Source organism: Saimiri boliviensis, chromosome 11 (genome assembly GCF_048565385.1).
Source record: "Saimiri boliviensis isolate mSaiBol1 chromosome 11, mSaiBol1.pri, whole genome shotgun sequence".
NCBI lineage: Eukaryota > Metazoa > Chordata > Mammalia > Primates > Cebidae > Saimiri > Saimiri boliviensis.
This window is the reverse complement of record NC_133459.1, coordinates 44,424,842-44,438,163: the sequence shown is the minus strand read 5'-3', so window position 1 is coordinate 44,438,163 and position 13,322 is coordinate 44,424,842. Positions and strand designations below refer to the sequence as shown.

At 42.9% G+C, this 13,322-nt stretch overlaps 1 protein-coding gene across 1 annotated transcript in view; it reads left to right on the top strand.

The window, feature by feature from the left end:
- GPBP1L1 (GC-rich promoter binding protein 1 like 1) overlaps positions 1-13,322 on the top strand; it is a 68,215-nt gene that overhangs the window by 53,419 nt on the left and 1,474 nt on the right. The window contains exons 7-11 of the mRNA XM_010347418.3: positions 198-391; positions 8,711-8,851; positions 9,291-9,449; positions 10,835-10,959; positions 11,767-11,869. Of these exons, the coding sequence (XP_010345720.1) occupies positions 198-391; positions 8,711-8,851; positions 9,291-9,449; positions 10,835-10,959; positions 11,767-11,869 (722 nt within the window). The remainder of the gene's footprint in view (positions 1-197; positions 392-8,710; positions 8,852-9,290; positions 9,450-10,834; positions 10,960-11,766; positions 11,870-13,322) is intronic.

Here is a 13,322-nt window from a genome sequence, read left to right as displayed (position 1 = left end):
GTTCCTCATATGCTGCATTTTTTGTACGTTCCTGAGTAGTCTCACTTTTGAGAGTATCTATAAGTGCATACCAGGGAATGTTTAATCTCTCTGTCTTAACTGTGAGTTGTTTTGTTGACTAAGGCCTTTGTAAACTATGCTTCATGTTACACAACAGGTTTGACATTCTTTTGTCTCTCCACTATTATATTTCACAGAAAACCCACCTAGTGCCAAGCAACCCTCCAAGATGCTAGTTATCAAAAAAGTTTCCAAAGAGGATCCTGCTGCTGCCTTCTCTGCTGCATTCACCTCACCAGGATCTCACCATGCAAATGGGAACAAATCTTCATCCTTGGTTCCAAGTGTCTATAAGAACCTGGTTCCTAAGCCTGTACCACCTCCTTCTAAGGTATGATTAGAATCAGGTTAAGAACCTTGTACAAGACAAGTTTGGGAATAAATCAGAAAAAAAATAATTAAGTTTGTTTTTTCTTACCAAATCAGTCACCAGATACTCAGTACCTGTTATATGTATAGTATTTTACTGTCTCCAGATTCTACTCCTGCCAGTTGGATTTTTAGTAAACCTTTCAGACTCATTAGCTTCATCATTTCATAATCTTTCTCCTGATTTGCAGTTTTCTTTCTTTTCTTTTTTTTTTTCTTTTTTTTTTTTGAGACAGTTTCTCACTGTCACCCACATTGGAGTTCAGTGGCACAATCATGGCTCAGCATAACCTCAGCCTCCCAAGTAGCTGGAACTACCGGTGCATGCCACTATGCCTGGCTTATTTTTTGTAGAGACAGGATCTTCTCATTCTGTTGCCCAGGCTCGTCTCTTTAACTCCTGGCCTCAAGCAATCCTCCCACCTCAGGTTCCCAAAGCACCGAGAAATTGGCACGTGGCCCTTCTGATTTTCTGTAAGAGCAACAACATCCATCTGATCACTCAGCTTGACTACCTTGGCTACTTCTCTTCCTCCTTAGTCATTCTTCTCAGCCAAGGAATTACAAAGTCCCTATTACTCTTTCTATGCTGTCCTTGTTCAGGACTTTGCCTTCTCACATTTACTATCGTAGTATACCTTTCTATTTTCTCATGTCTCTGTGTCCTGCAGAACTGCCAGAATGATCATCCCAGAACAACTGAATATATCACATTCCTTCCTGAATCCCTTCAGTGGCTCCAAACCATTTATAGAAGGGAGTGGTGGCCGGGCGCAATGGCTCAAGCCTATAATCCCAGCACTTTGGGAGGCCGAGGCGGGTGGATCACAAGGTCAAGAGATCGAGACCATCCTGGCCAACATTGTGAAACCCCGTCTCTACTAAAAACACAAAAAAGTAGCTGGGCATGGTGGCGCGTGCCTGTAATCCCAGCTACTCAGGAGGCTGAGGCAGGAGAATTGCCTGAACCCAGGAGGCGGAGGTTGCGGTGAGCAGAGATCGCGCCATTGCACTCCAGCCTGGGTAACAAGAGCGAAACTCCATCTTAAAAAAAAAAAAAAAAAGAAGCGAGTGGTAAATTCTTTTATTTGAAGGGCCAGATAATAAATATTTTAAGCTTTGCTTGATACATATGATTTTTGTTACACATTGCTTTTTTTTTCAACTCCCTAAAAATGTGAAAAAATATCATGAGCTCATGAATATACAGAAATGCTTCAGGCAAGATTTGGCCCATGGATCATAGTTTGCCAGTCTTTTCATCAGTGTCCAGACTAAGCAGCGGCACATGAAGTTTTCTCATAGCCAAACTCTAATACTTATTTATCTTAAATAGTGATGGGTTCTCACAGTATTGCCCAGGCTGGTCTCAAACTTCTGGGCTCAAGCCATCCTCCGGCCTCAACCTTGCAAAGTGCTGGGATTACGGCCTTGAGCCACCAAGCCTGGTCTCTTAATAATTTCACTGAGAATAATTATTCTACTGATAATGATTGGCGTTTTCAAGATGGATTAGATCTACAAGAGAAGAGGATAGAAGAAGAGGAGTACAGAGTGGGATAGTACTGACAAACTGTATTTCAGAAAAAAATGGTAAACTATCACAGAAATACAAGTGGGTGAGTTTGCAATAGCAACAGGGGAAGCAAGTTGAGGAAAACAACTGAAAAAAAAGCCTTAGTGATTAGAAAGTTACAAGAGACTTTTTTTTTTATTGTATTTGGGCTCTGGGGTACATGTGCACATACTGCAGGATTGTTGCATGGGGTACATCCATGCCATGGTGGTTTGCTGTCTCCATCTCCACCTCCCCCAGTCACCTACATCAGGCATTTCCCCCTGGTGTCCAGGAGACTTTTGAGTTTATTTTTTTAGGTAAAGTAGATCTGAAACAATATTTCAAGGACTTTTGCAAATACGTGGAGGTAGTGGCACCTTTTAACCTTGACAGTAAAAGGAACTAGATCAAATATAGGTGGTGGAAGGGATAAGTGCATAAATGAGGAAATCTGTAGGAAGAAGCCACTGGAAGCAACTTGAAATGTACTTGGAAGAGAGGAGGTCAGTAAAGGGTCTTGGACCAAGAACAAATATGTGGAAATAAAACTTAATTGACAAGTACAACTATCTTTGAAAAGGGTTTAGGATACTTACTTCCCTCTGATGTAGAAGAAAAAGAATGTGAATTCAGGTGAAGAGAGCAATTACAAAGAAGGAAACAGCCAAGCATGGAAGTTAACTGTCGGTCTCTGGAATAGACAGATTCTACCTACCTTGCTCCTTCTTCGTCTTACGACCTTGGGCAGATTTTTTCACTTCCAAGTCTCAGTTTCTTCTTGTATAAACTAGGGATAATAATACCCACCTTTGGCCGGGCGCGGTGGCTCACTCCTATAATCCCAGCACGTTGGGAGGCCAAGGCGGGTGGATCATGAGGTGAAGAGATGGAGACTATCCTGGTCAACAAGGTGAAACCCCATCTCTACTAAAAATACAAAAATTAGCTGGGTGTGGTGGCGCGCGTCTATAATCCCAGCTAATTGGGAGGCTGAGGCAGGAAAATTGCCTGAACCCAGGAGGCAGAGGTTGCGGTGAGCCAAGATCGCGCCATTGCACTCCAGCCTGGGTAACAAGAGCGAAACTCCGTCTCCACAAAAATAACAATAATAATAATAATACCCACCTTTCTTGGTGAGAAGTAAATAAGAAAATTTCATGAAATACCTAAAAACTGGCATGTAAGTGCCAATAAATGTTACTGTTCCCAAACTGCCAGCACACCTTGTGTTTGTCCCACTTCTTGAGCGCTTATAAAGACTTTCTTAAGTGTTACTTTCAGATGTCTGCGAGCATTCTGCAGGACTATAGAAAATACAAAAATGAGGCCGGGCACGGTGGCTCAAGCCTGTAATCCCAGCACTTTGGGAGGCCGAGGCGGGTGGATCATGAGGTCAAGAGATCAAGACCATCCTGGTCAACATGGTGAAACCCCGTCTCTACTAAAAATACAGAAAATTAGCTGGGCATGGTGGCGCGTGCCTGTAATCCCAGCTACTCAGGAGGCTGAGGCAGGAGAATTGCCTGAACCCAGGAGGCAGAGGTTGCGGTGAGCCAAGATCGCGCCATTGCACTCCAGCCTGGGTAACAAGAGCGAAACTCCGTCTCCATAAAAATAATAATAATAATAATAATAATAATAATACCCACCTTTCTTGGTGAGAAGTAAATAAGAAAATTTCATGAAATACCTAAAAACTGGCATGTAAGTGCCAATAAATGTTATTGTTCCCAAACTGCCAGCACACCTTGTGTTTATCCCACTTCTTGAGCGCTTATAAAGACTTCTTAAGTGTTACTTTCAGATGTCTGCGAGCATTCTGCAGGACTATAGAAAATACGAAAATGAGGCCGGGCGCGGTGGCTCAAGCCTGTAATCCCAGCACTTTGGGAGGCCGAGGCGGGTGGATCACGAGGTCAAGAGATCAAGACCATCCTGGTCAACATGGTGAAACCCCGTCTCTACTAAAAATACAGAAAATTAGCTGGGCATGGTGGCTCGTGCCTGTAATCCCAGCTGCTCAGGGGCTGAGGCAGGAGAATTGCCTGAACCCAGGAGGCGGAGGTTGCGGTGAGCCGAGATCGCACCATTGGACTCCAGCCTGGGTAACAAGAGCGAAACTCCGTCTCAAAAAAAAAAAAAAAAGAAAGAAAGAAAAAAGAAAATACAAAAATGAGTAAGAAAATGTCATAGTGTCCTCAAGGATCTAATAAAAGGTAAAAAAGTGACAAGGATAAAAATTACGATACAAAATTTAAGATCATTTTAGCCCTGTTGTAAGTCAGGGGTAGAATGAAGATTGGAAAACAAATATAAAGCTGCTGCTCTTGAAGCTTGAACAGGTTGGTGAAAGTTGGCAGAGAAGGGAGGTAGGTGGTAATGGAAGATAGAGGAAAATTAGCAAAAGAAAACAGAAGACATTCTACCCTGGGAAATTGGGGTAACTCTGAAAGATTGGTTTCAGGAAATGGGATTGTGATTCTGGGTACCTAGAATGTGAGATGTTAGAGGGAGGAAGACCTAAGATAACTAATAAGCAAATGTTGATTTATCCATTAATTCTATCTAGACATTAGCAATAATTATTGAGTATCTATGTAGTAAACACTGGGTGTCACTAGATGCACAAAATAATACTTGGCCTTTAATCCCAGAGTTTACCATCTAATGAAGAAACAGACATTAAAAAAAAATTGTCCTTTTCTGCCTGGGAAGGGTTGTCAGAGTCTTTACAGATAACTGGGGTTCAAATATATGATAAAGAGAATGTCCATTTGTTAAAATCTTACTGTGTTTCTTTGTTAGACCTTTTACACATATTAAAGCATTTACTCATTTAATCCTGGGATATAGGGAATTACCTACTGTGCTGTTACATAGCTAATAAGTGGTAGAGTCGGGCTTTTAACCCAGGTCTGACTTCAAAACCAGACCCCTTTCTACTGTTCTAGAATGCCTTCTGTCTTGAAGGATGAAAAATAGAAAAGGAAGGTGAGAATTTAGTCTTTTGAGTCAAACTTAACTAAGTTGAAATCGTTGTGACACTTTCTAGAGTTGTGATCTTAAGCAAGTTATTTGATTTTGCTAAAATTTTCTTTTTTTTCTTTTCTTTCTTTTTTTTTTTTTTTTGAGACAGAGTTTCACTCTTGTTACCCAGGCTGGAGTCCAATGGTGCGATCTTGGCTCACCGCAACCTCCGCCTCCTGGGTTCAGGCAATTCTCCTGCCTCAGCCTCCTGAGTAGCTGGGATTACAGGCACGCGCCACCATGCCCAGCTAATTTTTTTGTATTTTTAGTAGAGACGGGGTTTCACCATGTTGACCAGGATGGTCTCGATTTCTTGACCTCATGATCCACCCGCCTCGGCCTCCCAAAGTTCTGGGATTACAGGCTTGACCCACCGCGCCCGGCCAAGATTTTCTTAACAGTAAATTGAAGCAAGTAATTGGGAAACAGTTTTTGAATCATCCTAATTCTTCAGTAAATGGACATTAGTACCGGTCAGGCGTGGTGGCTCACACCTGTAATCCCAGCATTTTGGGAGGCCACGAGGTCAGGAGTTCAAGACCAGCCTGGCCAATATAGTGAAACCCTGTATCTACTAAAAGTACAAAACATTAGCCAAGGGTGCCCCCCAGCTGCTTGGGAGGCTGAGGCAGGAGAATTGCTTGAACCTGGGAGGTGGAGGTTGCAGTGAGCCACGATTGCGCCACTACACTCCAGGCTGGGTGACAGTGTGAGACTCCATCTCAAAAAAAAAAAAGTTCATTAGAAAGCAAGTAGGTGGGACATTCTCGGCAGAGGGAACCTGTTGTTACCCAGAAAATTGATGCAGAATATGGTATGTTTGGAATAAAGGAACCATATAGGGTTTGGTTTGGCTGGTATGTGAAAGTGGATGGGGAAGTAAGACTTCATGGAGGCCTATATAAAAAGCATAATAGAGAGGTTAAAGTAGGTAGGAGGTGCAATTTTACATATTATCTACAAAATTTTAACATTTTAAACTGAATAAACAGTTACAAGTAATTGCTTTTTTTAATGAAGTTCACCTGGTTGAACAGATTATAGCAGAAGAAGAGTACTGAGGCTAGAATGCTAGAATCCTTACATCCATTGAAAAGAAGGGAATTCAAGAGGTAAAAAGAGAACCAAGAGAGTGAAGCATCCGGAACTCAAGAAAGGAAAAAGGGACAGGTTTAGAAAATATTGTAATGAGCAATGTCACATTTCCTAAAGAAGACAGATTTTTTAGAGCTGGCCTTTGTATTCTAAAGATGAAATTTGGGCCAGGCGCAGTGGCTCATGCTTGTAATCCCAGCACTTTGGGAGGCTGAGGTGGGTGGATCACAAGGTCAAGAATTCAAGACCAGCCTGGCCAACATGGTGAAACCTGTCTCTACTAAAAATATAAAAATTAGCTGGAAATGGTGGTGCATGCCTGTAATCCCAGCCACTTGGGAGGCTGAGGCAGGAGCGTTGTTTGAACTAGGATCCAGGAGGCAGAGGTTGCAGTGAGCTGAGATCACGCCACTGCATTCCAGCCTGGGCTACAGAGTGAGACTCTGTTTCAAAAAAAAAATAAGAAAAATAAAGATGAAATTGTTGGTTATTTATGAAAGAGTTATTTTACTAAAATGGGGATAGAGGTGAGTATTGCAGGTAACTAAGCAGTAAGCAGTTAATGAGCAAGTGAAAGTTGATACTGTCTTACTCGGAAGTTTGGCAATAAAAGGAACGTGATATATAAGATTGAGGGAAAATAAGAAGTCTGGCTTTTTTCTCCTAATTTCAGTAAGGTGGGTTAGCATATTTGGTAAACTTGAAAGAGAACAGTGTTAGAAAGGATTTCCTTTGAACTTGAGGGGCAAATGGGAGAGGGGGTGGGAGAAAGTTTGAGCCCAGTGATTTTAGAATTTTCAGTCCAGTAGGAGAAGATGACCACTTGAAGTGGAGCAAGTTAGGGCTGATTCAGAATTTAGAGGAAAAGGAGAGAACATTTAAAAAACAACAACAAAAACTGGTTATACAGTTCACTTTAATGGACTTTTACATATATAATCATCTAATAAAAACAGGTATGGGACAATGATTTTTCCAGGGGGTAGTCCAGGTATCCCACAGGGTTTAAGTTACTATCAATTAAGTTGAAATAAAATTGACAGAGATGTAGATACTCTGTTTTATGTAACAGAGTAAATCTTTTGTACTACTGTGGCAGAAACCCAAGTGTTTCTGTGCTCTGAAGTGACATTGTTTTAAAGACAGGACATCTGGTGACTCTACAACTCAGGAAAGGTCACAAATTGTCTTTGATAGCTAATCTGACACAAGCAACTATCTTTAGATTTTTATCAGTGCAAGAAAACAATTAATCCTCTTTCTGGTTGGGTCATTGTTTCTCTGATTTGCTTGCTTGTTCTTTTTGGAGGCATTTTGGGATAGTGAAAAGGCAATTTCATTTACCAGCTGAATAACCTTGAACAAATTCTTATGGTCAGTATCATTCTCTATTAAAAGTCAACATAACAATTATTAGACCTCATTGATTTAAAAATTAAATACAACTGTGACCATCATCTTGTACATGGCAGATAGTGAAGTTAATTCCGTTCCTAAAGCTATTATTGTGTCTTCGTTTAATACCAATCAACTAAGAAAGCACTCAGGAAGTGAATTTATTTCACTTAGGCCCCTTCTTTGTCCTGGAGGTCCTCAGTTCTAAGTGTTTATTCTGGAGAAACACCATTCCATTGACCTGCCTCATCTTCCTTCCTCTCCTCAGACAGCGTGGTTAACTCCGTATTCCAGCTATCCATCATAGTAGGGGATATGACCAGAGTGACAGAATGGGCCCAGACCTTGCAAGGTTGAGTAGACAGGCCTCCAGACTAAATCAGATTGTTCGGCCATTTACAATAGCCACCCTGGCCGGGCGCAGTGGCTCAAGCCTGTAATCCCAGCACTTTGGGAGGCCGAGGCGGGTGGATCACGAGGTCGAGAGATCGAGACCATCCTGGTCAACGTGGTGAAACCCCGTCTCTACTAAAAATACAAAAAAATTAGCTGGGCATGGTGGTGCGTGCCTGTAGTCCCAGCTACTCAGGAGGCTGAGGCAGGAGAATTGCCTGAACCCAGGAGGCGGAGGTTGCGGTGAGCCGAGATCGTGCCATTGCACTCCAGCCTGGGTAACAAGAGCGACACTCTGTCTCAAAAAAAAAAAAAATAGCTACCCTGGCCTAGAACTAGGCTATTGCCATTAGAGTTCCTGGAAAACAGCAATTTTCTGATGCATTTTGTGGGCTATCAGGATTACATCCAAAATTAAACACTATTAAAAAATGTTTTGGGATTCAGTAAATTTGGAAAATGCTGTATAACTACCTCTCAAGTTCTTATGTGCAGTTAATGTTTTGAAAAATTGCACAGTAAAGAACCGTGTTGAACTTTTTTCACCCTAGTCCCTCCCAAACTCATTGAGCTAGAGCCCTCTTTTTGAGAAGTCCCTATTATTGTCCCATGGCTCTTCTGTATCCCATCTGCCTTTTTCCTTGAAGTGCCTCACCTCTAAAAGAGGTTGCATACTTCCCAAACATGTTAAGACAGGTATGCCCTGGAAACTTATGTTCTCATGTAACATTTCACTCTTTGCTTTATGATTTTGTAAGCTGAGCTTCTGTTTGTGTGCTTGTTCTGACTGATTTGTTCTTTCATCCTTTGTAGCCTAATGCATGGAAAGCTAACAGAATGGAGCACAAGTCAGGATCCCTTTCCTCTAGCCGGGAGTCCGCTTTTACCAGTCCAATCTCTGTTATTAAACCAGTGGTACTGGCTGGCGGTGCAGCTCTGAGTTCTCCCAAAGAGGTAAGTAAGGAAAAGCAAGGCAGCTTTTTCTGAAATTTCCATTTCCCATTCACTTATACTAAGATAACCAGTGTAACATGTATAGCTGTGACACTTTCTTTTATAGCTGAGAATTGTTTCTTTATTGATGTTTTCTGTTCACATCCAAAAGTGGGCAGTAGCTAAATGGGGTAAATGCTCTGTGGTAGACCAAGGTCATGCTGTGTTAGATTGGCATTCTGCTGGTGTCTGTAGAAAGATCAAAGAGGTGCCTTGTAAGCCAGCTACTCTTAACTATATAAACCCTACAAAACTAAATTCTGCTTAAATAAAAGGATTGTTTGGTTTAAGACAGAGTGATAAATAGGCTACCAAATTCCTGAAGTCAGTGCTGTGTAGAAGAGAACCCCAGTTCCTGCTCTTTGCTGTCAGGAGCAACCTATTTGTGGTATTTGCCCAGAGTCCTTCCAGCACCACCCCTCCAATTGAGATCAGCTCCTCTCGTCTGACCAAGTTGACCCGCCGAACCACTGACAGAAAGAGTGAGTTCCTGAAGACTCTGAAGGATGACCGGAATGGAGACTTCTCAGAGAACAGAGACTGTGACAAGCTGGAAGATGTAAGAGCATAGGCTTTCTCTGGGGTAGCCTAGGAATTTTCCTTTCATACATAGGTGCTTGCTTCTTCTGAAAGGATAAAGATGTGGCAATATTTTTAAATATACAGAGACAGTATCTGTAGCTGTAACTTCCTTCTAGACCATATAGTAAATTGAGATTAATCCTTTAAAAGTTTGTGTTTTACATTTATATCTGTGACCCATTTTATTTTTGTGAAGGTTATAAGGTCTTTGTTTAGATTGATTTTTTTTTTATGTGAGCGTCCAGTTGTTCCCTCACCGTTTGTTGAAAAGACTATCTTTTCTCCGTTGTATTTCCTTTGTCAAAGATCAGTTGTCTATTTGTGGGCTCTCTGTTCTGTCCCATTGAACTATTTGTGTCATTTTCTGTCAGCACCCCACTTTTTTTCCCTCCACACCTCTTATGAGCACTTTACCACACTGTTTTAATTGCTCTAGCTTTTGTGCTAAGTCTTGATGTCAGGTAGTTATCAGTCCTCTGGTTTTATTCTTCTGTATCGTGTTAGCTGTCCTGGATCTTTTGCCTTTTCTTTCTCTTTCTTCTTTTCTTTTCTTTTCTTTTTTTTTTTTTTTTCTTTTGAGGCAGAGTTTTACTCTTGTTGCCCAGGCTGGAGTGCAATGGCGCAATCTCAGCTCACTGCAACCTCTGCCTCCCAGGTTCAAGCAATTCTCCTGCCTCAGCGTCCAGAGTAGCTGTGATTACAGGCATGCACCACTACACCCAGCTAATTTTTGTATTTTTAGTAGAGACGGGGTTTTACCATGTTGGCCAGGCTGGTCTCGAACTCATGACCTCAAGTGACCCGCCCGCCTTGGCCTCCCAAAGTGCTGTGATGACAGGCATGAGCCACTGCTCCCGGCCTTGCCTTTTCATTAAAACTTTAGAATCAGCCGGGCACGGTGACTCAAGCCTGTAATCCCAGCACTTTGGGAGGCCGAGGCGGGTGGATCACAAGGTCAAGAGATCGAGACCATCCTGGTCAACATGGTGAAACCCCGTCTCTACTAAAAATACAAAAAAATTAGCTGGGCATGGTGGCGCGTGCCTGTAATCCCAGCTACTCAGGAGGCTGAGGCAGGAGAATTGCCTGAACCCAGGAGGCGGAGGTTGCGGTGAGCCGAGATCGCACCATTGCACTCCAGCCTGGGTAACAAGAGCAAAACTCCGTTTCAAAAAAAAAAAAAAAAAAACTTTAGAATCAGTTTGGTGATACAGCAGGACCTCATTTATAAATGGGGACAATCTATGGGCTGAGGCTATCTTGGAAAACACTTTCTGGGTGGTGACTCCTTGATTCGTAGGTTGCTTATATTACCACAAAGGAACCTTAAACCAAGTATGTCCTTACTTTTCCTTATTGCAGTTGGAGGACAACAGTACACCTGAACCAAAGGAAAATGGGGAGGAAGGCTGTCATCAGAATGGTCTTGCCCTCCCTGTAGTGGAAGAAGGGGAGGTTCTCTCACACTCTCTGGAAGCAGAGCACAGGTAAGTGAGGGAAGACATCACAGGGCATGCAGTATATGACCCTTAAGGACCTTGAACATACTGGAGAAGATACCTCAGATAGAGGCCCACATGCAGAGAGAAGTGGCCCGATTAAAACTTGTTTTCTGTGTATGCCCCAGGTTGGTCTGTTGCCCATCAAGCATTCTTTCCTAGACTCAGCCATCTTTTTCACAGTCTGCTCTCCAAGACTTTAATATATTTTAACTTCAGGCCAGGCGGAGTGGCTCACACCTGTAATCACAGTACTTTGGGAAGCTGAGGTGGTGGATGGATCACTTGAGATCAAGAGTAGTTCGTGACCAGTCTGGCCAACGTGGTGAAACCTTGTCTACTAAAAATACAAAAATGAGCTGGGCATGGTAGTACATGCCTGTAACCCCAGCTACTAGGGAGGCTGGGACAGGAGAATGGCTTGAACCCAGGAGGCAACAGCTGCACTGAGCTGAGATTGCACCACTGCACTCTAGCCTGGGTGACAGAGGTGCCATCTCAACAACAACAAAAAGCCTTTCTTAGAAAGCAAGTGCTGTTTCTTCCTTAATGCTATCTTGGTTTCTGCTTCTGCTGTCTCTTCTGTAGCTCTTCCTCTCTCAACAGTGAAGAGCCTCCAGTTATTTATAATCACTTAAGTAGCTGAAATTAAAGCTTATCCTACAGGGAGGAAAACAATTCCTTCTTTAATATCAGTTGCCCCTGGGCAGAAAAGTTTTCTGTGGAAAGTGGTAAGCTGTTCACTTAGGCTTAATGATGGCATATTTTCTTTACCTCTCCTTCTATGTCTGCCAGGTTATTGAAAGCAATGGGATGGCAAGAATATCCTGAAAATGATGAGAATTGCCTTCCCCTCACAGAGGATGAGCTCAAAGAGTTCCACATGAAGACAGAACAGGTTTGTTGTCAGCCTTTTTCCTAGAGACCAGTTCGTAACCTGGAGAATAAGGAGTCAGGACAATCCTTGCCATTAAGGAGCCTAGTTTCATGTGAGAGAAAGACTTTGGGGAAAAAGATTACCTTAGTAGAAATATAGTGGGGCTCCTAAATCTGCCTGGGAAATAAGGATCTCCAGTGGTGGATACAAAAACTAAGTGTCAGTGATTAGCAGATTCTAGAAAATATTATGCTCTTTCATCCTCACAGCTCTAACTCCTTACTAGAACCACAGGCTGTGTTCCAGAGTTATGGTCTGAGCTCTTGGTCTTTAAGGAAGCAGGTTCACCTTCTCTGCTTCCTGTTCTGCGCTGTAGTTTCCTGGTCCTCTGGCCAGAGCTAAATAGCTTGTGTCAGTTTTTCCAACAGTTGCTTGGATTCTTTCTCTGAATAAAACACTGCTACATCTAGGGTGAACAAGACAAATGAGATTTCTACAAAAATCCTTGAACTTCTGGTGGCATATATTTATAGCACAAATTATTATTGGCTATGTCTTTAAAAGGGGCACAGCACAGGCTGACGTGAGACCTTGACACTCAGAACTCTGTTAGAACTAAAGACTTTTGGCTGGGTTCAGTGGCTCACGCCTATAATCCCAGCATTTTGCGGGGGGCCAAGGTGGGCAGATCACGAGGTCAGGAGTTCAAGGCCAATATGGTGAAACCTCCGTCTCTACCAAAAGTACAAAAATTAGCCAGGTGTGATGGTGTGCACCTGTAGTCCCAGCTACTCAGGAGGCTGAGGAAGAAGAATCACTCGAACCCAGGAGACAGAGGTTGCAGTGAGCCAAGATCGCACCACTGCACTTCCAGCCTGGGCAACAGAGCAAGGCTGTCTTTTGTCCAGCCTGGATGACAAAGCAAGGAATAAGGACTTTCAGGCCCCGGGCCAGGTGCGGTGGCTCAAGCCTGTAATCCCAGCACTTTGGGAGGCTGAGGCGGGCGGATCACAAGGTCAAGAGATCGAGACTATCCTGGCCAACATGGTGAAACCCTGTCTCTACTAAAAATACAAAAAATTAGCTGGGCGTGGCGGAGTGCACCTGTAGTCCCAGCTACTTGGGAGGCTGAGGCAAGGGAATTGCCTGAACCCAGGAGGCGGAGGTTGCAGTGAGCTGAGATTGAGCCACTGCACTGCAGCCTAGTGCCTGGTGACAGAGTGAGACTCTGTCTCAAAAAAAAAAAAGGACTTTGAGGCCCCATCCTAGACATACTGAATCTGGATCTGCATTTTTGAAAGATGGGTAGATGACTCATTGTACATTAAAGTTTTGAAAGCACTGCTATAAGGGATCTTGGAGGGTTTCTTAGAAGCACCCCCACTCCACATTCTACCTATAATTGAATTGAGGCCTGGCCTTTCCCAGGGCTCATGGGTCAGTACAGACATTGATGTTTTTTTTCTTTTTCTTT